At 32.4% G+C, this 27,809-nt stretch overlaps 1 protein-coding gene across 9 annotated transcripts in view; it reads left to right on the forward strand.

Annotated features, from left to right (window-relative positions):
* The first annotated feature begins 65 nt into the window (after nt 1-65).
* The window catches only part of LOC143246858 (tropomyosin-like), a 36,059-nt gene continuing 8,315 nt past the window's right edge, over nt 66-27,809 (forward strand). For 2 of the 9 annotated variants that reach the window (XM_076494089.1, XM_076494090.1), the window contains exons 1-4: nt 66-1,958; nt 4,874-4,999; nt 22,363-22,496; nt 23,632-23,749. In XM_076494089.1, coding sequence (XP_076350204.1) covers nt 1,845-1,958; nt 4,874-4,999; nt 22,363-22,496; nt 23,632-23,749 — 492 coding nt within the window. In that variant the 5' untranslated portion in view covers nt 66-1,844. Of the gene's footprint in view, nt 1,959-4,873; nt 5,000-11,426; nt 12,718-18,673; nt 20,782-22,362; nt 22,497-23,631; nt 23,750-27,349; nt 27,421-27,809 lie in introns of those variants that run through there. The other 7 variants (XM_076494087.1, XM_076494088.1, XM_076494091.1 and 4 more) reach the window with 6 other exon arrangements.

The following is a 27,809-nucleotide window of genomic DNA, read 5'->3' on the forward strand; positions in this document are numbered from 1 at the left end:
TTAATAGAGTTCAGATGGCGTATTACGTTAAAACAAAACAACAACAAAAATTATATGTATGTTTGGGAAACATATCGGACATCGTTTTCTGGTAACGTGACGCCAATATAATTTTTACGTTTTATTAGCATGTATGTGTATAGTTTGTAGAAAATGTTGCATGATATTTGTCTGTCTTATAGTTGCAGTGTTGGAGGGAGAATACTTTCTCTGTTTATCGTTGTTAATACGTCATGAAAGATTTTGTTATTGGTTTTGATTAAAATAGCATGATAAGTGAAGTTTGGGGAGTTTTGTACCAATAGTTTTAAGTGAGTCAATCGAAAATACGGCATCGGAGAAACAACTTGATCGTGCATCCTAAAAAACTGGGTAGTTAGGCTTAAGTCCAGGGAAAAACTTAATTGTGCAGTCGAAAAACTGGGTAGTTAAACTTGAGTGTGGGAAAGTTTAATTGTGCAGCTAAAACTGGATATGTTGTTGTTTGGAAGGTGAATTATTTTGTACAAACAAGCTTGTTACAAGTGTATTTAAAATCGATATATGTACCACGAACTTTTGTTGTTTTAGTTGGACTTAACAATACATTATAATTCTCTATGAAAATGATATCAGAGGTTTATGTTCTAAGCATATACATTATCGAGTCACATAATGAGTAATCGTACTTAAACTGAAGCAAACTAACTAAACTATGATGATAGTAAAAGTTGTGATAAGGTGGTATTGTATAATTTTTGTTTTCATGTTTGAACGTTTAACAAAAAATATTTAAGTGTCTTTCGACGTAAGATTAAGGAGATTATATTAAGTATAGAGTACGATTAAGGATAAATGCAATTAACTACCCTGAAGTCTCTTCCATTTAAATAACTCTCCTACAAACTTTTAGTCCTAATTATGAAGGTTTAACACAAGAATAAGGCCTAACATCGTTCAACACACATATATGTAAGAAGAGCTTAATAGAAGGCTCCTACACAAAATGAACCCTGGTGAGACAGCGGTGATTCTCCAGATTTACAACACTAAAATTCAGAGTTCGATTCCACACTGTGAACATTGGAGATATTTCAGTGTGATTGTTGCTCTAAAAACATTTTAAAAATGGAACCATTTCGAGAAAAGGATTTTAAAATGTTTGCATTTTACTCAATTGGTTATTAAAACAGTGACATCTGCTCCTTTAAGTTCCAATCCATAAACGGGTCGTTTTTTTTTTATTTTTAAATGTAAGGGCAAAAGCCAGCTTAAGTTTTAAAATAAGGGCAGAATATATAGATTTCTCTGAGTGCCTTTAGCTTCTATCCCGATTAAATTCGTTTGTTCATTGTTAAACACAAAGCTAACTGTGCTGTTCGCACCATGAGTATCGAAAGCCGTTTTCAACGTTGTGAGCCACGGGGGAGGGCTTAAGTCATTTCGTTAAAATGAAAACCACATAATTCTTTTACAGGGATATTAAACATTTATTTTTATTTTTTGTAACTTAATGATGATAATTTTAACAATTTATTAAATAAATCTTTTGACGGAATATTCAAAGTTTGAAATATTGGAATACATAACGATGTTCAATCGCGGTGTAGCAATCCAGTTGGGTTGATTCAGCTAAACCGAACTAAAATATCAGTTTAACCTATTAAGGTTGAACCAGTGAACATTAAGACACGTCCGTTTAGCCACTCCCTCAGCGGCCCAAACGCTCTCCTGTCAATAAAAAAAAAATGTTCTCGTACGTGTATATATGTATGTTAGTGCCGTGAGTGTGACTTAGTGTCTCATAAGTTCTAACTACAAGTGGTTAGGCGTCTAGAAGTTCTCAGGTCTTACAAATAACGACAATGGAAGCTATTAAAAAAAAGGTGCAGGTTTTGAAAGAAGAAAAAGAACATGCAATCGACATGGCTGAGATCGCCGAACAGCAATCTCGTGAAGCAAATGCACGTGCCGACAAGGTAGGCTTACATGATTTAATTAATTTGTTTATAGTTAAGCAGAGAGTTAGCTGCACAGTGGGTTATCTGCGCTTTGCTACCAGTGTAAGTTCGTAGACACACCACTGGAGGGCCACAAGAATTAGTTATACGTATTTAATAATATAATTATATATAAATCCATATTTCTTCAGTAACTTTTGTTGTACACCATAAAATATTATTTATAATAAATTGTTATTTAAAGTTTAAAATGTACAATTTTGTTTTAGTTGAAGTATAGAACATTAAATACCGGAAATTCTTCATTATTTCATAACGTATCTTTTTCAGAATCTTAATTTGTTATCTAACCCTAGATTCGCTTTTAGTATCTTAAGAAACATTGTTACCAATGTATGATATATTTTCGTTCCGAGTTAATGTGCATATACGTAGCAGACAACAGAGGGCCTGTTGAAATTATCCCCAAAATGATGGTGAAGCAGTTGCGTGGGAAGTTATGAATGAATAATGGACTTTTTGTGAACACTAGTCACAGACGTTCTTACTACATAATTATAACACTTAGTGAAAATAAACAAAGCAAAAATGCAGTATATATATATATAATTTATTTATTCTGATACATATAATGGACATAGTTCCAGCACTAACTTTCTGCCTTAACACATAGTTTGTGTGTCAACAATGTTTGCGTTCTTACAATACTAAAATTCTGGGTTCGATTCCTCACGGTAAAAATAGTGCGTGTATATCTGCGAAAAAAAAAACCCTACCAAAGACAAAGTTCCACACGAAAATAATAAAGTAAGTGTTATAAATTAACCTGAAATAAACAGAATTCTAAGTTATTTCCAACATCCTGAAGAATCCATCATATAAAATTGATTATTTTGGAAGATAAGAGCAAGTTTTAAGTTTTCGTTAAATAACATATATATATTATTTATTATTCCGATACTTAAATAACAACAACCCGACTTCTTCCCTATTTTTAAAGAACACTTAATAAATTGTCACATACATACACTTAACATTCTTACATTCGCTTCTACGTTTGACCAAATATAGACGGACATTTGTCTGTCAGCTTATGTCATTGATGATGCGTATAGTGTTACGGAAAACCACACTTTTATCTCGCTTCTTTTTTTAGTGTTAACAAAATAATCGGAAGTCGCTATGGTTTTGATATGTGGTTAAGTCTAGATTGCGTCAGAAAGAGCATTAAAACATATCCCATTAAGGGCATTAATAATTTATCCCACTTATTTTTATATCAAAGTTCGTATTAGTAACGTCTTATCCTACTTTTATGAAAAGTCACGTGATTTATCGGAAGATTTAGTACAGGAGTGAGAAAGTGTTTCAACATTTTAGGCCTAATGAGTCACAGTTTGGCGTCAAGATCATTTTGCGATCAAACGTTGGATGTTATTCGATACAGACTAAAGCAATTCACCTTTCACTAGATGTATCTGTGTCATGTGGTTAAAAAACTCAATAAACACTCCCTAAACACAGATCTCGATATTAACTAGTTAATTAGAAAAGGGTATAATTACGTGCTCTGACAGTTTATGAGGAGTTACGTCACATTCTAGTGCGTTCTAATTATCAAAATGTCTAATAAGGCGACGTGAGCGACATCTGTTCAGTATGAAATTTCACTTACTGTTGCTGTGATCGTTATCAAAATGACTGTGAAGCCACACGAATTAATGTTAACAGTTTTGTGTGTTACAAATTGTAGTTCCTGTTTACAAGGCTTATAGTGAAGGTGACAACAGCTGCTTGTTAGTTACCTTTTAAGGAAATGTAACATCTTGTTACTCACTACATAAGAAATGGAAAGATACAGAGTTTATACTGAAAATAAAGACGATTATGGTGGTGTTCCTTTCTCTACTGTCTCTTGATATTATCTTGAAGTTGGTTTTCGGGTTATTGGGTTACTTGAAAAAAAAAACGTGGAATGTGAGGTCATACGTGTTTTTCGGGGTTCAAAATGAGCACTATATTAAAATGGCAGGTCACCCACTTCTTACAAAATTTTCTCGCATTATGTGTGCAGTACTGAGTGTAGTGGGGTAACTACCCCTGAAAGGTTTGTTTGTTCTATCAAAAGGATTCCATAATTCACTCTTGCCTTTAAGATCTTTGGAACAGCTCGTTGTTTGACACCCTCTTTACGACAGGACTGGGCAGACAGAACAGTTTCAATAGGAGGTAATGCGTAATGCATTATTAGCTTTTTTATGTTTCAGTACGACCAAACCTAGCGGTTATTATCTTAATTAATCTTGAAATATTTAAAGTTGTTTTTCGGGTTATCAGGTTACTTGAAAAAGTGGGATGTAGGGTCATGAATGTTCGCAATCAATTATATATTAAAATGACAGGTCATCCGTTTATTACGTATTGGTTGATGTGTGAACATTTACGTTTAAAAAAAAAAAACGTTACTAAGATGACCTGAAAATGCTTCAATTATCCGTTTACTTTCAGTGTCTAGTGGTTAGTGTGTCGGCCGCTAAACATGCTCACCTTGAGTTCTGGGTCACCTGTAAAAGTGATAGTTAGACCTGTTTTTCAGGTCAAAGAACAAGACAGAACCTTTGTTGTGGTAGGTTACTGGATGGCTTGAGGTCAGTATTAAAATCATGAACGGCAATATCTGAATTGTAGGGTCTTTGACCTGATCGTTTAGACCATATGCACATCAGGTGTTGTTCAGGTTGAAAATATTAATTACTAAATCATGTTTTATATATTTGTGAAGACAATAGTGATCTTTGTACGAAGTGTTTCTGTTGTTCTACAATGGGTAAGAGTTAACTTTACGTTAAAATCTGGGGTTCGATTCTTTTGCACTGTACAGGCGGAGTCACTGTGCTGACAAACAAACGAATTTAGTAATGTTTGTTTTCCAGGCTGAAGAGGAAGTCCTGATTCTCCAAAAAAGAGTTCAACTCCTAGAAAACGAACTTGACTCAATTCAGGAACTGGTGGCAAACACAAACACAAAAGTGGGCGAAAAAGACACGTCTCTTCAAAGTGTAAGTTGTGAGATGAGCATATTTTATAAACAGGATTGGAATAATAATTAAATACTGGTTTAAAGTGGTAAAAATAGCGACATTTTAAATTATGTAAATGTTACAATTTCTCAATGATTTGTTGAATAATGATTTAGAAAGTTATTATTTTATGAAATTTACCGAGGATAAGTTTAAAAAATCTTTTGCTACATTTTCAATATTACATACTGTGATAAATGTTTTATTCTTCTCAATTTTACACGGAACTTACTTAATAATAGAAAAATTAGTATATGTCCATAGCAGGCGAAGGTGGGGTAAGACAGTCACCTTAATTTTAAATGCTATTTTGACCAACTAAGATTAATCTTTATGAGTAAAAAACTGAATTAAAATCAGAGCTGTTTTATTATAAATATAATTTCTTGTTTAAATCAGCCCTGTTTTATTATAAATATAATTTCTTGTTTAAAACAAAAATGGGATATAGATTTGTTTAAACATTTCAAAAATGCACATCTTGTGGTGGGAGGCATTTTATCTATAAGATGGACTTCCAACATGGAGTAAAATGTTCTATATCTAAGTAATAACAGCTGCTATTTAAAATAAATGTTGTATTTAGCAAATGGGTTTAAAACACTTAAACATCATTTGCATATTATCTAGGACAAGAGGGTAAAAGGACATCTGTAATACTATGGAAATGAAATACATTACAGCCGAAATCTACAGTGTAAATGTACGTCACTTGTATGTGATAAGACGGTCCCTTAGGTTTTACCCTAACTCATCCATCGTAAAACTGTATTTCTGTTATAGTAGATTCTGGTGTCTGTAATTCCTCGTTGTTTGAAATCAAAGTGAAATTTCTTGAAACATCTACAACAAAAACAAAACAAACTTACCTTAGATCAAAGTTGATAAAAAACAAATTAATGTCTTTATGCACGAAGTCACTTCAACAATAATTACATATATACAATTTACTGTGATGGCAACTTCTCATGAGGTGGGTCGTTTGAACTCATTCTTCCTTACATAGTCATAACATTTCCTGACAAACAAACGTCTGTTACGTTCAGTATTTTGGATTCTGAAGTATTATACAAACATAATACTGACAATTTGGTAAGAAAGCCACAAAAAATAATATTAATTTCTCTTTGCTCACTGTTTTAATATTTAGCCAATCGTACTTGAGAATTATTTGCTTGTTTTCTGTTATTCTAGCGGTAAACATAAGACTAGTTTACTTCATATCAGTGTTAAATCATAAAATAATTCTTTAGTGTTGGTGTGTGTTCTAGGTAAGTTATTAATTTTTAATTAAAAATATCATGTATTTCACATGTCAACCAATTTAAAGAATTTCCAGCTAATTATTATCTTTTTCGTTATTTTCTTTAAAACGTTTAAAGCTTCCAAGTTTATTGAATCTGAAATAAAACTCAGTATATTAAAAATTATGCTGCCAGGAAATTCTTAACATTTTAAAGATTTGTAAAAGGCTTAATTCACCGAGCGTTAAGAAAGATGTTTCAAATCTTATCCAATAGTCGGAGCTACTTTAGCTATATTTATTGTAAAAACACTTGGACTGGGTAGTCAACTATATGTGGACGTCACATTCCAAATCACTTTTGTATAGATGGTTCAGAGAACTCCGCAGATATACGATTGCCGTAGATTCAATTTCGCCCGCCATCTTTGTCAGCTCTGAAAGCTAGTGAACCTTTAGTAACTCCAAATCGTTGTTTATTAATGATACCAGGAGATATGCTCAACTTTACAAGCATGGCTTTCTGGGTCAGAGGGTTCTTTTCTTGTAAATATAGCTTCCTCTTTGTGGGTAAGGGTATTGCTGTGATTGGTTTGGAATGTTGTTTTAAATTCCCTTAACTTAATGGGGATTTTCGCGTTTGTCTTCAGACAAATGTTTACGTTACATTGTCTAATGAAAATTAATTCATCAAGGATCAAACATGTGAATACGAAACACATGCCACATTTGTCGATATACTGCTTTACCCATACACATGATGTGCGGTTGTTCTATAAGATAAACACGTAGGCGATAACATTGTGAAGTAATCAAATATCTTTATGTTATCAAGAAACGACTGTTCATAACAGCTTGTATAATAGTTTTAAACATTAGTTTGTAGGTGTAGTTTTCAGTCTGTTATAATGGAGTAAATACACGTCTGTTATAGTGTAGTAAATACACGTCTGTTATAGTAAATAAACGTCTGTTATAGTGGAGTAAATACACGTTTGTTATAGTAAATACACGTCTGTTATAGTGTAGTAAATACACGTCTGTTATAGTGGAGTAAATACACGTCTGTTATGGTGTAGTAAATACACGTCTGTTATAGTGTAGTAAATACACGTCTGTTTTGGTGTAGTAAATACACGTCTGTTTTGGTGGAGTAAATACACGTCTGTTATAGTGTAGTAAATACACGTCTGTTATGGTGTAATAAATACACGTCTGTTATAGTAAATACACGTCTGTTATAGTGTAGTAAATACACGTCTGTTATGGTGTAATAAATACACTTCTGTTATGGTGTAGTAAATACACGTCTGTTATGGCGGAGTAAATACACGTCTGTTATGGTGGAGTAAATACACGTCTGTTATAGTGTAGTAAATACACATCTGTTATGGTGTAGTAAATACACGTCTGTTATGGTGGAGTAAATACACGTCTGTTATGGTGGAGTAAATACACGTCTGTTATAGTGTAGTAAATACACATCTGTTATGGTGTAGTAAATACACGTCTGTTATAGTAAATACACGTCTGTTATGGTGTAGTAAATACACGTCTGTTATAGTGGAGTAAATACACGTCTGTTATAGTGGAGTAAATACACGTCTGTTATGGTGGAGTAAATACACGTCTGTTATGGTGTAGTATATACACGTCTGTTATGGTGTAGTAAATACACGTCTGTTATAGTGGAGTAAATACACGTCTGTTATGGTGTAGTAAATACACGTCTGTTATAGTGGAGTAAATACACGTATGTTATAGTGGAGTAAATACACGTATGTTATAATGTTGTAAATACACGTCTGTTACAGTGGAGTAATTAGTTATTTACTTTAATATTTATATATAAAAGGATTTTTACCGAAATAGGTTCCGTTATTAGCTGTGTATAAGGTGGAATAGAATTAAAGATTTTCGTTTTCATTCTTATCTTAAAATAAACTGGACTTCTGTTTTCATTAGGGATGTGTCTCTTACTTTCTCTCCTTCTGTGAAACGTGTTCCAGCATAAAGTAGTGACACTATGTTGGACTTCGGACTGGCGTGGTTTGTTAAAGCAGCTTGCTTTGTTTTTATTTTATTTTTTTCAGGTGGTCTGTGAGTTCTGTATTTATGTATATTTTATGGACGCAACATACTTTAGTGTTTTATTTTATGTAGAAAACTGTATCAACATTCTAACAAGAACACAGAACAGTCAAATCAAAATGTGATATATGTCTGTTGTAGGTTATCGTAGGTAAAGCTGACACCAGACGCTTTCCTTACACGTCAGAACAGAATGTCCTTCAAACAAGTTTGTGTCCTTCCTCGTAACATTGCGAAGCCTAGACAGACATAAAAATATGAGAAAATAATAAGCAGGAGAATAGCACGTGCTATGAATTTGACCTTGGTAAAAACACGGTGCCAAACTGACCAGTTACAAACAATATTAACAATCATCTCACCAATAATTATTATTATTGTTTATGACTGGTGAGATTATTATTAATATTGTTATATGATATATTTAAAGTCTAATTGTTCATTTTTATGACTTATCGCTTTAAAATGTTTTTATTTTGTTTATTAGAAAAGTGTTTCACTTCGAAACTGCAAATTGAGTCACATTAATTTTAATTAATAGATTTATTTAATTGTACTCTTAGTTAATAATTGTAATATTCTGATAAAAAACACGGGATAATAGTTTTGGTTGTGTGTATGTGATTTATGTAAGTTTACAGGTATAGTGGACAAAAGACGCAAAATAATATATTGTTATAGGCTCTACCTTCAACGTTCTAATTTAGTTGATAGCTAAAGAATTATGATAATTAATCTCCAGATATGTGTATTAATTATGAATACAGAACGGTGATCAGTAAGTTAGTTATGTTTGTTAATAATTGTTTGAAGCCTATAATAACTTTACAGTTTTGTTTAAAAGTTTTTTTGTCAACTTAGGCCTACAACTAAGTACACGTGAACGAGTCCTATACCAAAACCAAAAAGTCATTGCAGAAATAATCCGTTATCATTATGCGGACAAGACTTGGCATTATTTTTACCAAATAAAAACCCCGAAAACCAGCGAAGAAATAAAAATCAATAAATATGAAATGTGTGATAAAAGTCACGTTAACTAAAGGTTGTTTTTTTCACGTTTCTTTTAATTTGTTAATTTGTGGGAGATGAAAGGTAAATCTGAAATGGTATTTTTTACGTTTTTAAATTTGAATCCGAAATCGAGAAAAAAATAGAAATGCGAGAAGAAATTTATCTATAGTTAATATGAATTTAATAAAAATGACGAAAGTTTCTCTATAGAAACCAAAATAATTTCTGATTAACTAATACAGTATTATAGTGTATTAATAAAACTGTGTTCCTTTTAGCGTCAGTTTGTTCATGGAATTTATTTTGAATAATAACATGTTGAATACATTTTAGTTTTAAACTTTTCACGTCTTTAATAAATAACTAGCATAAATAAGACTCCTGGATAGATTACATTTCTGTGACGCTAGATTATATTTCAAATCCTGACAAAACAGTTGAATTAACGACTTATTCGTGGCTCTCCAATAAATAATGTGTTGTTTTTATATAACTTACTAATACCTTATGTTAGTGTCATAACTAAAAACTTATTTTACCTTATTGTATTCAAGACGTTTGTGTTTGTAATATCTAATTAGAACTATTTTATTGGTGTCTGTAGTACAAGAAAGTGACATAATACTAGGGAAACATGGCTAACGTACGAGGACTAGGTGATAGGACAACACAACTACTTTTAGTTTAGTATCGACACCAATATAAATATCATGGTTACGTCTTTTAAACGATGGTAGGCGTGAACTAATGGTTAGCATGGTTGGACCGTGAATCTGGAAGTTCATGGCTCGTGTTCTGTTATCACAAAAACGCGCTCCGCACTTTGAACCTGTGATAGCGTTATAGGAATGATGGCAAAATCCCACTATTAGGTACGGAAAGAGTGGTCCAAGAATTGGCGGTAGGTGATGATAACAAGCTTTATTCCTTTTAATCCATCAGTTCAAAATGGAGGACAGCTGCGCGCGAAAATGCTAAAAAAAAAAAGTCCATGAAATTAACTATAATTATTATTTTACAATATGTTATACTACACCGGAAGAGACACATACTGACCAGGCCGCTCGATAGTGTAGGTTTTACAACACTAAAGGACGATCAGTATTACTGTTACTATATTTCAAAATTTTAGTACGAAATAATAAATTCGAAGGTTTGAGATATTCTGATGTATTAAAAATAGATGCTGGAGCCTCTATTATTCATAAAAATATTCTGTATTAGGTACATGAATTTAACATTTTTGTAATGTTATACATTTACACCAGATGGCATTATATATTCAGCTGACAATTATAAAGAATTTTGAAACGGGAGCAAAAAATGCAAAATCGTTTAGATGGGTGTTTTTAATAGTCATAACAATTCAAACATTTTTTATGAAATCCACAAATGATCAGTGGGAAAAACGTTGGAATATTTTAAAAGTTACTTTAAATTTACACTAACAAAACTTGTAATTCCTTGATAAAGTCCCGAATTATTATTTGGCCTGCTCTTATAGCAACGAATAGTGGGATTGACCATCACATTATAACGGCTGAAAGAGCGAGCATGTTTTGTGTGACGAGGTTTTGAACCCGCGACCATCTCATAACGACTCGAGTGCCTTAATCACCTGGCTATGCTGGACCTAAACATTTTTAAATATTAATAATCGTGTTTTGTTCCATTAAAACTTTTAATTACAGTATTTAGTAAAACCACAAAATTAATTTTAGAAACATTAACTTAAAGTTAGTTAACTCATGGCTCTGTTAAAGTAGTTTTTCTGTAAAATTTGATAGTGTTTAAGCATTATTTTATATATGACTTCTTAGTTTGATTTAAAAACATATATAAGGTTCTGCTTCACTTTCTTTCGGCAATATCTTGTTTTAATTGCATATGAGAAGATTTTAACAAAATGTAAAAAATATGCGACATCTATTAGTCAAGTAAAATTGTATAGTGAAATATGATTCCTTTGATAACATAAATATTGTCGTTTATTGACGTCATGATTCCAAATATGGTATTGAGAGTATACTTCCAATGATATTATAGAAGCGCCGGCCTGTGCTCCAGATCTATGTATAGTGACAAATAGACGTTGAGTCTCAGTTAAGGCGTTGCTTTTGTTGCTTGCTAAATGTTTAAGATTCTATAGTTCGTCGTGCGGTGGCGCTAGTGTCAGTACTGCTGGTTGTCTGCCTTCGTTTCCGTGAATGTTTAGTTGAACTATGATAGTAAATTACTTCTTAATTAACTTCAAGGTTTTGACATTATTTAGAGAACGTTAATTGTGAAAGTTAATGCAGTAATTTTTGAAAGTATCAAAAACTGGACTATGTGACGTGGATAAAAAACATCGGTAATTTTACAGAGGAAATTAGCAATCTCGTATCTCGTACTCATCGACTTGTTGCTGCATTGAGTTACACTGAAGATAAAATCTTGCACTAGATTTTGTAAGCCTAATAATAGTAATACTGCTGATAATAGTAAAGACAATTGGCATTAATAAGAATTTAATACTTATGATTATTTTTACTGTGATTCGATGGAATTCTGACTCACAGTTCAGTAGCGAGATATAAATTTCTAGAAAAAAGCTGACGTGCTATGTTAGGGTTAACTTTATAAACTAATTAAGCCTAAACCTGCTCTTTTAAGATTTTGTCTTGGACTTGAAGTTTAGATTTAATTAAAATTCAGCTAAACATTTATTAAACATTTACGTTATTGTTATAAAAAAACAGATTTACCGACACAAAAATTGTAATATAATTTATGTTTACAAATTCTAAATATTGTTTACTTTTACTTTGTAATAACAACAGAGGTCGTGGATTAGGCTTATATACTATAGTAGGAGATAAAATTATGTAAAAATTTGTCATTTGAGTAACAGATATATATTGCATTTGAAATGCGTTTTTTACACATAAACGAAGTTAAAAGTATTTGAAAACTTCCATAACTGAAACTTTTGTAGGCACAAAAAATATTTATAACAGAATTAAAACAGCTGCTACACACACACAAACAAACAATGCAACCAAACAGGTCTACTTTGAGCAGTGCTAGCGACATTCCTGATAGAACAGCTGATGGTGCAGAAGACACAGAAATACAAGAAGAAAATCTCTTGAGTGAAAATGATTCAGAAGTGGAAGAATGGTCAAGGCTACGGTGTTCTAGTGTGCAAACGGAGGTTCTTGTAGAAAGAAGCAGAAGAAATCGACAACCCAGTGCAGGATACCCTGGTCTAGCATTTGGATCATCAGTGTTTTCATCAGGAACAATGATGAAATTCAACATCATAAAAAATGAACTACACAATATTATGAATGTCCAAATGAAAAGGGTAATTAGGACTTTGTTTTTATTACTATAAAAAAAAACAGAAAATATAATAACTGAGCTTATGCCACTTGAAAGCACTTAGGCTTAGCACTGTTAAGAGTTATGATTTAAAATTATTACTAGACTATTGATGTTATGAATAAGTTTTGATGTGGAAATTAAAACCTACAAAAGAAATAACAGCTTTCTTCAGCTACAAGCATAATCATTTACTTGATATTAATATATAGCTCATAAAATATTATAAATGCTTCTTTCAGTACATGTGGTCCATAACCAATCTGTTTGCAATTATAGGCTTATCTTACACTAAAGAATTTTTTGAATTACATAAATGGTGATAGGAAATGTTAACAATGCAAAGTAACAACATTGTTTTGTTTCTAATAAACAATGGTATGGAATTTGTTTGGGGAGCAAACATGAAATGTAGATTATTCCAATTTGTAGATTGTCTTTTGTTTTAGAACTGGTTCATAATTTGTTACAGTTCATCATATAAACTCAGGTTATAATAGTTGTGTATTAGTTTTAATAAGTTACTGTCTTGTTGTATAACAGCATATTTAAATCTTTTAAATTATTGTCGTGAATAATACAACTGAATGTTTCTTGATCACGCTGTAGGACTAACATTGGATTTAGAACAAATTGTGGGTTTTTATTGTAACAAAATCATCTTTTAGCTTTTACAAATCCTTGTGTATTTGTGACTGTTTAATTTTGTGTGTACTTTAAAATAAATGTAAGACACTAAAAGATACAAGTTAAAATTTTATTTAAATTTTCAGAAAAATTTACTCTTTAAAAACACTTAATTGTTCAAAACAAAAATAAAATCATTTTTTTAGAAAGGTACTTCAATTTAGTTTGAAGAGAAATATTAGAGATTTCTAAAATATTTGTATTTTAGTATCTGTGTAATCAAAATAAAACTGTTTTAAAACATTATTTTAATTACTTTAATACACAGGTTCACTGCTGTGTGTGTATGTAATCAAAATAAAACTGTTTTAAATCATTATTTTAATTACTTTAATACACAGGTTCACTGCTCTGTGTGTGTGTAATCAAAATAAAACTTTAAATCATTATTTTAATTACTTTAATACACAGGTTCACTGCTCTGTGTGTGTGTGTGTGTGTGTAATCAAAATAAAACTTTAAATCATTATTTTAATTACTTTAATACACAGGTTCACTGCTCTGTGTGTGTGTAATCAAAATAAAACTGTTTTAAATCATTATTTTAATTACTTTAATACACAGGTTCACTGCTCTGTGTGTGTGTAATCAAAATAAAACTGTTTTAAATCATTATTTTAATTACTTTAATACACAGGTTCTGCTGTGTGTGTGTAATCAAAATAAAACTTTTAAATCATTATTTTAATTACTTTAATACACAGGTTCATCACTGTGTGTGTGTAATCAAAATAAAACTGTTTTAAATCATTATTTTAATTACTTTAATACACAGGTTCACTGCTCTGTGTATGCGTAATCAAAATAAAACTGTTTTAAATCATTATTTTAATTACTTTAATACACAGGTTCACTGCTGTGTGTGTGTGTGTGTGTAATCAAAATAAAACTGTTTTAAATCATTATTTTAATTACTTTAATACACAGGTTCACTGCTGTGTGTGTATGTAATCAAAATAAAACTGTTTTAAATCATTATTTTAATTACTTTAATACACTGGTTCACTGCTCTGTGTGTGTGTAATCAAAATAAAACTTTAAATCATTATTTTAATTACCTTAATACACAGGTTCACTGCTCTGTGTGTGTGTGTGTGTGTAATCAAAATAAAACTTTAAATCATTATTTTAATTACTTTAATACACAGGTTCACTGCTCTGTGTGTGTGTGTGTGTGTGTAATCAAAATAAAACTTTAAATCATTATTTTAATTACTTTAATACACAGGTTCACTGCTCTGTGTGTGTGTAATCAAAATAAGACTGTTTTAAATCATTATTTTAATTACTTTAATACACAGGTTCACTGCTCTGTGTGTGTGTAATCAAAATAAAACTGTTTTAAATCATTATTTTAATTACTTTAATACACAGGTTCACTGCTGTGTGTGTGTGTGTGTGAAATCAAAATAAAACTGTTTTAAATCATTATTTTAATTACTTTAATACACAGGTTCATCACTGTGTGTACGTAATCAAAATAAAACTGTTTTAAATCATTATTTTAATTACTCTAATACACAGGTTCACTGCTGTGTGTGTGTAATCAAAATAAAACTGTTTTAAATCATTATTTTAATTACTTTAATACACAGGTTCACTGCTGTGTGTGTGTAATCAAAATAAAACTGTTTTAAATCATTATTTTAATTACTTTAATACACAGGTTCACTGCTGTGTGTGTGTAATCAAAATAAAACTGTTTTAAATCATTATTTTAATTACTTTAATATACAGGTTCACTGCTGTGTGTGTGTAATCAAAATAAAACTGTTTTAAATCATTATTTTAATTACTTTAATACACAGGTTCACTGCTGTGTTTAATCAAAATAAAACTGTTTTAAATCATTATTTTAATTACTTTAATACACAGGTTCACTGCTGTGTGTGTGTAATCAAAATAAAACTGCTTTAAATCATTATTTTAATTACTTTAATACACAGGTTCATCACTGTGTGTGTGTAATCAAAATAAAACTGTTTTAAATCATTATTTTAATTACTTTAATACACAGGTTCACTGCTCTGTGTGTACGTAATCAAAATAAAACTGTTTTAAATCATTATTTTAATTACTTTAATACACAGGTTCACTGCTGTGTGTGTGTGTGTAATCAAAATAAAACTTTAAATCATTATTTTAATTACTTTAATACACAGGTTCACTGCTGTGTTTAATCAAAATAAAACTGTTTTAAATCATTATTTTAATTACTTTAATACACAGGTTCACTGCTGTGTTTAATCAAAATAAAACTGTTTTAAATCATTATTTTAATTACTTTAATACACAGGTTCACTGCTCTGTGTGTGTAATCAAAATAAAACTGTTTTAAATCATTATTTTAATTCCTTTGATACACAGGTTCACTGCTGTGTGCGTAATCAAAATAAAACTGTTTTAAATCATTATTTTAATTACTTTAATACACAGGTTCACTGCTGTGTGCGTAATCAAAATAAAACTGTTTTAAATCATTATTTTAATTACTTTAATACACAGGTTCACTGCTGTGTGCGTAATCAAAATAAAACTGTTTTAAATCATTATTTTAATTACTTTAATACACAGGTTCATCACTGTGTGTACGTAATCAAAATAAAACTGTTTTAAATCATTATTTTAATTACTCTAATACACAGGTTCACTGCTGTGTGTGTGTGTAATCAAAATAAAACTGTTTTAAATCATTATTTTAATTACTTTAATACACAGGTTCACTGCTGTGTGTGTGTAATCAAAATAAAACTGTTTTAAATCATTATTTTAATTACTTTAATATACAGGTTCACTGCTGTGTGTGTGTAATCAAAATAAAACTGTTTTAAATCATTATTTTAATTACTTTAATACACAGGTTCACTGCTGTGTTTAATCAAAATAAAATTGTTTTAAATCATTATTTTAATTACTTTAATACACAGGTTCACTGCTGTGTGTGTGTAATCAAAATAAAACTGTTTTAAATCATTATTTTAATTACTTTAATACACAGGTTCATCACTGTGTGTGTGTAATCAAAATAAAACTTTTAAATCATTATTTTAATTACTTTAATACACAGGTTCATCACTGTGTGTGTGTAATCAAAATAAAACTGTTTTAAATCATTATTTTAATTACTTTAATACACAGGTTCACTGCTGTGTGTGTAATCAAAATAAAACTGTTTTCAGTCATTAGTGTTAGCATCAGTATGATTCCACTCTTGAGATAGTTGTCTAATTTCCATATTTCTGTTCTAGGTTATTTTTTTCTTTGGTGTTCACAGAGACAGTTATCAGTTATTGATTTGAAATTTGCTGTTACTGAGATATCTTGGATAATTTTGTGTTTTTTAACGTTTTTACCCTGAAGAACATTTTTTAGGAGTGAAATTGTAAGATCTGGTTTGTGGGTGATTAGATTTAACATTGTTTTGCTGAAAACTTATTTCTGTGTTAGTTTACTGTTTCGTTTGTGTAGGAGTTTTGACATTTTGAATATTTTATTGTGGGTTCATGTTCAAAAACCAGGTTAATGTGTGTGTTCCTATGTCAGAGAGTACAGAGTCTTACTGAACATTGACTGTATACTGGGTGTCTGTGATTTCAGTTTATTACATATCTGTCAAATTAATTATAAGTGAGATTTGTGTTAATACAGGGTGTTGCAAAAAGGGGTTCACTGTATGTATCACTGTGTTTTTTGTGTGTATTGACAGAAAAGAAAGAATTGTACATTGTATGTTTCTAACATCTAACCTTTTTCCAATATTTCTCTTTGATTTATCTGAGTCTCTCTGTTAACAGTTTTGTATGTACTTGAGAAATCAGTTAACTTGGTCAAACAATATTAGTTTGTGTTAGAAACATATTGTATGGTTAAACAAACTGTTAAAATTAATATTAAATTGATGATTACTGGATGTAGATGTTGTGGTTAATGATACATGTTTTGATGTGTGATGCATCCTTTAGCATGAACAATCCACGTCATTGTTCACAGATACTATTTTAAAATGTTCTTCTATTCAGTATGGATTTGTTAATTCAAAGCTTTCTCTGAATGTATGTGGATAGATTAATAATTACTAGATATTTAACACCTGCTTTATTAACTTGTGTTTTTTTTGTGTGTAGTCATTGTGCTGTTTCATTGAATCTGGTTTTAAAACAAACCCATACTATGTTGAGTGATATCTTTGGGTTCAATGGAAGGCTTATTATAAGGATATAATGTGGTTTTGATATTCATGGTGGAAACAGTACACACAGTCCATTGTGTAGGTGTCTGGTTAAGTACAACCATACTGTTGTTATTGTGGTATTTATTCTTTGTCAACATAGACCAAGTTGTGTAGGTTTTCTTATTTATTATATACGTGAATAATCGACACTGCAGTGTTAGAAATAAATGATTTTATATTTTAGAAGATTGCTATTATAACAAGAATACAGAAATGAATTTTAACACAAGTTAAAGAACAGAACAAATGACTTGATCTGTAACATCCGTTACAACAACATGGTTCCCATAGTGATATGATTTTCACAGAGTTCTTTAAGCTCAGAAATTTCAGACACACGTATTTTGTGTTCTTCGTGAGCTTTATACAGTTTATATTCTATTACTGACCCATTTTAGTGCTGAATATTTTAAACAGAATATGTGACATACATTTATGAAATTTGATTTTAATATCATGGTGTTCATTGCAGAGCTTTCGAAAACGAACTAGTTTCAAACTCATTAGTGCTACACAAATATTTATTCTCGCCGTGGTGGCGTTAACCAACCCTACCAAATCAACACTTGTTTTTGATCCACTGTAACTCGATTTCAGCGCGTGGGAGTGGACGTTTCACGTGTTAATTTAATAACTAATGAATATATACGTACTTGCTGTGAAATGGTTAGCTTTTAGATACTGGAAAAAACTTTCTTGACTAAAAACGTTTTTATAAATCTGTCTGTGAGTACTGAATTTTCTATTTTTGAAACTTGAAATTAGTAAAATAAAATGTTGCTTCGTATATTATGATTTTCAGACGTATTTAAGACGTGATTCAGTTAAGTTATAAAGGTGGAGTTGCTTACAACTACAGTTATTATGTAACACTAACAGTATCAATCAGACTTGGTATGTAACTTATTTGTACCAGATTCACTCTTGGTAGAAGTGTTTCGTGTAAGGGCAAGTCGATTAGGTTTCAGAGTGAAAATAGAAGCACTGGGGTTAAGTTAAAAAGCCTTGCAATCCTATAACTGTTCCAGTAATATTTGTGAAATGTGTTTGTTGTATGTGGAAAACAAATGTACGTAATAAACACTGGCCATGATTTAAACCACTATAACTTCTGTTTTGATGATTTGTTCGCCTGTTTGACAGTCTTGATGGCGTATTTGTTTTGTTTTAGTCTTGGTTTATTAAATACATTTATGGCTAAGTTCGCTTTACAAATTAACCTCGATTCCAGGTGTTTTGACACCTGTTTCAGGATGTCATCATCTTCCAGGAGTCTGTCACGCGCGGCAGACATTTTTCAACCAAAATCGACTCCATATCGCTGCTGGACATAGCGGTACGAGGTCAGTTTCATGAGTCATATACACACGACCTCATTTGTCCTGTTTGTTTTAGGTGTTTACGTGGAGCAGGCCCAAGGAACTTTCGTTCGAATGTATTACAAAGTTTAAAATAAACTGCAGAACAACGTTCAATTGTGTTTGTAATATATCTTACTTTCTTATAATTCTGATAAGAATGTTCGTATGTTAGAGATTGTTTTATGAGTTTCTTGCGGACTAATAAAACATTTATAAATGAAAATTTGTGTTTTATATTTAAGTAACTTGTAAATATTTTGGTACAGGCCAGATTTTTTAAAAATATAGTTAATATAAAGTTGATATTAACATTGTACGTTTTATTCAACTGGTGAAAACTGTTTAAAGAGTAAAAAGTGTACTGAGAAGTATATTTGTGAGACTTGATTGATTCGGTAATTTGAAGAATTTATTCACATTTTTGAAAATACATGCATTCGGTTCCACCTCGTGAGAAATGCGGGTGACCTGTTTCTGGAGGCACCTACAAAACGAGTGTATTCCTTGGAATCTCAAACTTATCTGTTGTTCAGAAATTTAGTTTATCGAAGAATGAGTTTACGTATATGTTTATTTTTCATTTCAGAATATAAAAAATCAATGATTTTGAAGCTGTTACAAAGTATTTTGTATTCTTAATATTTTGAAAAAGGAATACAGGTTTCAGTTAATTAACTCTGTTTTCAAGTGCAACCTTTTTGTCAATTATTTTCTTGTACTTCAGACAAATTACGTTTATGGATACATCTTTAGTTGACAGCGAGATAATTATTCAGTTTATTAATTATATCGAATGTAATTACTTTTTCGTTCATTATTATTATATATATTTATAAAGAGTGTTTTGCATTCTTAACTTAGAATTTGTATTTAGGAGTAGTATATATCTTCTAAGTTAGCTGAACTTGAGGTGTTTTTAGGTTTACGGCCGAAAATGTTAACCTAAGAGTACTCAATTTGTGAAACAATAAATTCTGATTTTAATAATTAGATTTATAATAAATTAACTGCCCTGAAAATCATGTCTCGTCCACAGTGTGTTATTTTTCCAACGGGAGGTAATCACACGTTTTATAACGTTTACTATGTATTATTAATTGAATTGTGAAGGTAACATTTAAGTCGTCGTTTAGCCTATTTTCGTGGAAGCCAGTCGACTTGTAGTGTATGTTCGTATTATTTACAGGTGTAGAATGTGCCGCTGTCTGCGCCTAATTTTCAACATACAGGTTTACGTGTCACATGACCACACCGCTTTTGATAACTTTTATTACTGCACTGTGTATACATAATTATTATTTTTAACTTAATTGAATTATTAAATACATTATAAACTGAAATTAGATGTAGAGGTCTAGTGTAGAATTGTTATATTTTCGTATTTATATTGAGGTATGTAATAGGCGTAGTAACACAAACATGATGGAATTTAGTGTTCATCCGCAGTTGCGTGTTTCAATGGTTCCATAACCTGCTTGTAACCGTTGTTGAGTTGGACAACGAAGTTTCGTGCGGGCTCGGTTTGCTCTCGTGCATTTGATAAGACTAGATAGTAAAGAGAAAGCTTGCTAAACCTGGATTGTAAAATCGATTTTTCCGTTACCTTCTACATACTATTAGTTTGATAATGTCTATGATACAACAAGGTTCGATGTTAGAAATGTTGAAGAAAAAAATGAAAGCGGTGAAAGACGAGATGGAAACCGCGAAGGAACAATTAGAAGAAACCGAAACACGATTTCAAGAGGAGGTACGGCGACGCGAGGAAGTAGGTGCCCATCCCATTTTGTAATACAGTTATAGGCTTAACTACGAGCGAACAGGTGTCAGCTAGTTCTATTTTTATTCAGTACACAGATTATAACTCATGTAATTATCTTATTGCAACTAAAACGTTAACTTGTAACCATGATTACGATGTTACTTGACGTAGAAACAGGTTAACGTTCACAGAATATGATAAAATAATCCTTCCACGTTACGAGGTTGGATGTGGGACTTAAAAAGTAAACGTATGCAGTGGTAACTGTTGTGTTATGTTTCACAAGATATGTTTATCGTCTTAACAGAAACCCTCGTTATGTTTTTGTTGTATCTGCTGAGATTGTAAGCAGAAATTCTAACACTAACGTAATGAACTTTCTGGTTGGAACCTACATATAGACAAAATTATTCCTAATTCCACATTATGTGTGTTGTACACAATGTAAAGAATCCGTAATTCTGGAGCAAGTAAATACAAGAAGTCCATATTCCAGTTGTGTCAGTAATGTTGACCATTTTTGTATATCATGTTCAACAAAATTATACAAAATTTTTACAACTACAGATCCACACGTTCTTAAAAAGTTATTTTCAAGTTTCTTTCTTTAGTGTGGGAACATTACCTGAAAGTTTAGTCTTATTGTGAGGACATGCTGTGTACAACAAGATTGGGTTTATTAAAATACTTTAAGCAGCTGTTCTTCGCTTTATAAACGCAATTATACGAAATAAACAATTATATGTTAATATGTACCTTTTAAACACTGACTTAACTACGTGAAGTGAAACATTTTAAGATATTTGTGGTAATCATTCTATTGGAACTTCAAGGACCACTAACTTTTGTTGTTGAACATGATTAATTTTGTTAATAAAACAGCATGTATAAATAAGGTAGATTGTATACTTGGGCTCCTTGTCTTGCCTCAAAATCTTTTGAATTTCAATCTTTAGTGTTAATTTTTGATAGCAAAATTTATCAAGAAAGGTTATGGAATAGTTAGTGATGTCGGAGAAGAAACAGAGACAAAAGTTGTGGAACGGTTAGTGATGTCGGAGAAGGAACGAGAGACAGTTTGGAAAATGGTCTGTTTTTTTGGAATACACACAGAACATCATATCTATTAAACACTTTCTTTTTACTGTGTGTAGTGTTTTTAACTCAGATTATGAAAAAAATATTCTGGACCATTGCACTGCTATGTTTCTGGACTTCCAGATTTACTTCTAGATATCCAATAAAGACGAAAAAAAAAAAACTTTCCTGAAACTTGAAGTTTAAAGGAAAATACAATTCCTTCTTGTAGAACGAAACCCCAACCTACCATAATAAGATTTCTTGAGTGCTAACTGTTGAACATGAAACTTTTGATAGTGTTACATGGTTAGTATTTTTATTAGTCAGTCAAAACAAATGCTGTATTCAGGATAACGATCATCGTCAAGTGATGTGGTAGAGCTAACAGCAGTCAGTGTCATAGGTTGTCTTTTCTAAAACATTTAAAATTGATTGTTTAAAGCGAAACATTTCTTCCAGTGGACAGCCACTGTGTATAGTTTGTAACTCTTCTGTTTTGTTGTTTAGGCTGAAGGTGAGGTGGCTGCACTGAACAGAAGAATTCAGTTGTTGGAAGACGACTTGGAGCGATCAGAGGAAAGGTTGAAGATAGCTACTCAGAAACTGGAAGAAGCACTGCAGGCTGCTGACGAAAGTGAACGGTGAGTGTTACAGTAGCAAGTGTTGATGTCACACGAGAGAATTGTCACTTAAAGTGTTGGTTGATGAGTTAATGTTAGTTCGTAAGTAACTTACTCTAAATGTTACTTTATGATATATTCTCAGGATTGTTACACAGGTATATCCTTGGTGAAGTGAATTATGATATATTCTCAGGATTGTTACACAGGTATATCCTTGGTGAAGTGAATTATGATATATTCTCAGGATTGTTACACAGGTATATCCTTGGTGAAGTGAATTATGATATATTCTCAGGATTATTACACAGATATATCCTTGGTGAAGGGAATTCTTCCATCTTTATTAACACATTGGCTCCTAAGCCTATTTTGCTGACACTTTCCAGGGTCCCACCAGTCATTTCACAATTACTTTTTCAGGAAGAGTGTGTATATAGCTGTTCTGTCCCAGCCAATAAGTGTCCCTTTAAAAATAAAAATATAGAGCATGGCTCACCTGTCGGTCTCACTGTTGACCACCCTCCTGTGGGAGTCATTGTGTTTCAGTAACGTGATGGTTAACATGTTTCACATTTCTTTCTCATATTACCACCAGCTTTAAGTCATTACAAATAACCAGGAATGGAAATCCAATGAAAGATGGAAGGTATTGTTGTCAATGTGATGAATAGTTTGTGAATAACCTTAGGGGGAACATTGTTTTATAGAGATGAATGTTAATATAACAACAACAATTTTCATTCAAAGTTGAAACAGTTAATTGTAGTACCGTCCCAGTTGGTCTGACGAGTCCTACGTTGGGCAGAAAAGTATTGTCTGCACTGGATGTAACAGTTATAGTGTGGTTGGCCTATAATTACAAATTTCTTTATTTTTCATTTACAAATTGTTAGTAATATCAAGAAATATTGATTTCTAGTCTACTTATTAAACCTATTAGAAATACTTGTGGCTTTTGTTCAAATGACAATTTAATACTGAGAGTTTGGTTTGTAGCTGTTGTAAGTATATTTCACAATAGATTTTGAAATATAGCAACTTGTTAATTGTTTACTTAAAGCTACTGTTTTTAAGTTGACATTTGCTCTCATTCTTTCTGGAAGGAAAGTATATTTAATTTTGAGTGAAAAAACGAGCGTTAAAATCATTTCAGGCAAAGGAAAGCACTCGAAAATCGGACTAACCTCGAAGATGATAAGATGTCTATCTTAGAAACTGAGTTAGGCCAAGCTAGAGTCTTGGCTGAAGAATCAGATAAAAAGTATGAAGAGGTAAGAAAACCTTTAGCTGAGAATTTAAATTATTATTAATGTTGAACTAAAGGAAGTGTATGATATACAATAACCTGTGAATTAGGCCTATCTTACTCTTCATACAATAACCTGTGAATTAGGCCTACCATACTCTTCATACAATAACCTGTGAATTAGGCCTACCTTACTCTTCATACAATGACCTGTGAATTACACCTGCCTTATTCCTCATACAGTAACTTGTGAGTTAGGCCTATCTTATTCCCCATACAGTGACCTATGAATTAGGCATGCCTTATTCTATATACAAGACTAACACTTAACCAGAGTAAACCACGCTGCTGATATGGGATCATAAAACTGGCAATTAACCAGAGTAAATCATGCTGCTGAGATAGGATCATAAAACTGGCAATTAACCAGAGTAAATCATGCTGCTGAGATAGGATCATAAAACTGGCAATTAACCAGAGTAAATCATGCTGCTGAGATAGGATCATAAAACTGGCAATTGACCAGAGTAAACCATGCTGCTGAGATAGGATCATAAAACTGGCAATTAACCAGAGTAAACGATGCTGCTGATATAGGATCATAAAACTGGCAATTAACCAGAGTAAATCATGCTGCTGAGATAGGATAATAAAACTGGCACTTAACCAGAGTAAACTATGCTGCTGATATAGGATCATAAAACTGGCAATTAACCAGAGTAAACCACGCTGCTGATATAGGATCATAAAACTGGCACTTAACCAGAGTAAACCACGCTGCTGATATAGGATCATAAAACTGGCACTTAACCAGAGTAAACCACACTGCTGAGATAGGATCATAAAACTGGCAATTAACCAGAGTAAACCATGCTGCTGAGATAGGATCATAAAACTGGCAATAAACTAGAGTAAACCATGCTGCTGATATAGGATCATAAAACTGGCAATTAACCAGAGTAAATCATGCTGCTGAGATAGGATAATAAAACTGGCACTTAACCAGAGTAAACCACGCTGCTGAGATAGGATCATAAAACTGGCAATTAACCAGAGTAAACCACGCTGCTGATCTAGGATCATAAAACTGGCAATTAACCAGAGTAAACCACGCTGCTGATATAGGATCATAAAACTGGCAATTAACCAGAGTAAACCATGCTGCTGAGATAGGATCATAAAACTGGCAATTAACTAGAGTAAACGATGCTGCTGATATAGGATCATAAAACTGGCACTTAACCAGAGTAAATCATGCTGCTGAGATAGGATAATAAAACTGGCACTTAACCAGAGTAAACCACGCTGCTGAGATAGGATCATAAAACTGGCAATTAACCAGAGTAAACCACGCTGCTGATCTAGGATCATAAAACTGGCAATTAACCAGAGTAAACCACGCTGCTGATATAGGATCATAAAACTGGCAATTAACCAGAGTAAATCATGCTGCTGAGATAGGATAATAAAACTGGCACTTAAATAGAGTAAACCATGCTGCTGATGTAGGATAATAAAACTGGCAATTAACCAGGGTAAATCATGCTGCTGAGATAGGATCATAAAACTGGCAATTAACCAGAGTAAACGACGCTGCTGATATAGAATCATAAAACTGGCAATTAACCAGAGTAAATCTCGCTGCTGATATAGGATCAAATAACTGGCAATTAACCAGAGTAAACCATGCTTCTGAGATAGGATCATAAAACTGGCAATTAACCAGAGTAAACCACGCTGCTGAGATAGGATCATAAAACTGGCACTTAACCAGAGTAAACCACGCTGCTGAGATAGGATAATAAAACTGGCACTTAACCAGAGTAAACCATCCTGCTGAGATAGGATAATAAAACTGGCACTTAACCAGAGTAACCTACGCTGCTGAGATAGGATCGTAAAACTGACGACATGAAGTAAACATTCTGTTAACCACAGTATGTTAACTGTTTTTTTTTTTCAGCATCTTGTGATATCTGCTTAATGAATGTTTTGATATTCTGTAATAGATACAAAAGTAGTTATCTTGTCAGACGTCTACAAGCAATCTTTCCTAGTGCCTTTCAAGTTTATTTTATTTTGTTAAACAGACTGAACTTGTATAGTAGTGTTAAGTTTGTAGAACAGGGACCCACCTAGAACAGTTCCTGTTTAACAAACTATAACACCACTGTTCTGGTTCAGTTTCTGTGTAACAAACTACAACACCACTGTTCTGGTTCAGTCCCTGTGTAACAAACTACAACACCACTGTTCTGGTTCAGTCCCTGTGTTACAAACTACAACACCACTGTTCTGGTTCAGTCCCTGTGTTACAAACTACAACACCACTGTTCTGGTTCAGTCCCTGTGTTACAAACTACAACACCACTGTTCTGGTTCAGTCCCTGTTTAATAAACTACAACACCACACTTCTGGTTCAATCCCTGTGTAACAAACTACAACACCACACTTCTGGTTCAGTCCCTGTGTAACAAACTACAACACCACCGTTCTGGTTCAGTCCCTGTGTAACAAACTAAAACACCACCGTTCTGGTTCAGTCCCTGCCTAACAAACTACAACACCACCGTTCTGGTTCAGTCCCTGCCTAACAAACTACAACACCACCGTTCTGGTTCAGTTCCTGTGTAACAAACTAAAACACCACCGTTCTGGTTCAGTCCCTGCCTAACAAACTACAACACCACCGTTCTGGTTCAGTCCCTGCCTAACAAACTACAACACCACTGTTCTGGTTCAGTCCCTGTGTAACAAACTGCAACACCACTGTTCTGGTTCAGTCCCTGTGTAACAAACTGCAACACCACTGTTCTGGTTCAGTCCCTGTGTAACAAACTGCAACACCACTGTTCTGGTTCTGTCCCTGTGTAACAAACTGCAACACCACTGTTCTGGTTCTGTCCCTATGTAACAAACTGCAACACCACTGTTCTGGTTCTGTCCCTGCCTAACAAACTGCAACACCACTGTTTTGGTTCAGTCCCTGTGTTACAAACTGCAACACCACTGTTTTGGTTCAGTCCCTATGTAACAAACTGCAACACCACTGTTCTGGTTCTGTCCCTGCCTAACAAACTGCAACACCACTGTTTTGGTTCAGTCCCTGTGTTACAAACTGCAACACCACTGTTTTGGTTCAGTCCCTGCCTAACAAACTGCAACACCACTGTTTTGGTAATAAAAACAACAGATATTACAATGGTTACTAACACTTCAAGTGTTAGTAGTAAAGTAACATAACCGTTACTGTATTCTGATGGATAACAGCACCAGTTTTATATTTATAAAGTTAATTTTCTTTAAGTCAATAATGTTATTTCCCTTTGTATATGAAGTTAAGTTTCATTAAAACTTTTATCTCTCACTGAAGGTGTTATGGCCATTGGTTAGTGTTTTATCCAAACTTTGATATATGAGTTATAACTTTAGTTGTGATTTTTGTCATCACTTTTAAAGAGATGAGAATTATGTTTGTGAAATTACCTTTTGAGAAAATCCAGTTGTGCATGCTGTAGAGATATTCGTGTTCTGTGTGTAGGTTCTATAATTGAAACTGATAAATAAAGTTTAACGTACTTGTGAAAGCTGTATTTCCAGTGAACGTTGCTTGTGTTGATTCAGGTTGCTCGTAAACTGTTTATGGTAGAGGCTGATCTGGGACGAGTGGAGGAACGTGATGAAACTGATGTATTGTAAGTGAGACGTAGCTAGAATCAGTTTGTGGTATTTGTGCATGGCAAGCCACCTCCTTACAATATTCACTGATTTTTGTTGTGACGTTTAGAATCGTGTGGCATAATTAGTCGACATTTTCATCGTGCCTGGTAGTGGTCCATTCTTCTAACTTTCTGTGTGTTTCAGTAAAGTGATTTACAGTAAGGAAATATGGTAGAGATTGTCTAATTTTTGTGTTAACTACTACAAAACATTTCAAGTGTGTGTTTAGACTGATTTAATTAACAAGCTTGTAGACTCCTGAATAACTACTACAAAACTTTTCATGTGTTTGTTTAGACTGATTTAATTAACAAGCTTGTTGACTCATGAATAACTGCTACAAAACATTTCATGTGTTTGTTTA

The sequence above is a fragment of the Tachypleus tridentatus genome, chromosome 3 (assembly GCF_004210375.1).
Source record: "Tachypleus tridentatus isolate NWPU-2018 chromosome 3, ASM421037v1, whole genome shotgun sequence".
Taxonomy (NCBI): domain Eukaryota; kingdom Metazoa; phylum Arthropoda; class Merostomata; order Xiphosura; family Limulidae; genus Tachypleus; species Tachypleus tridentatus.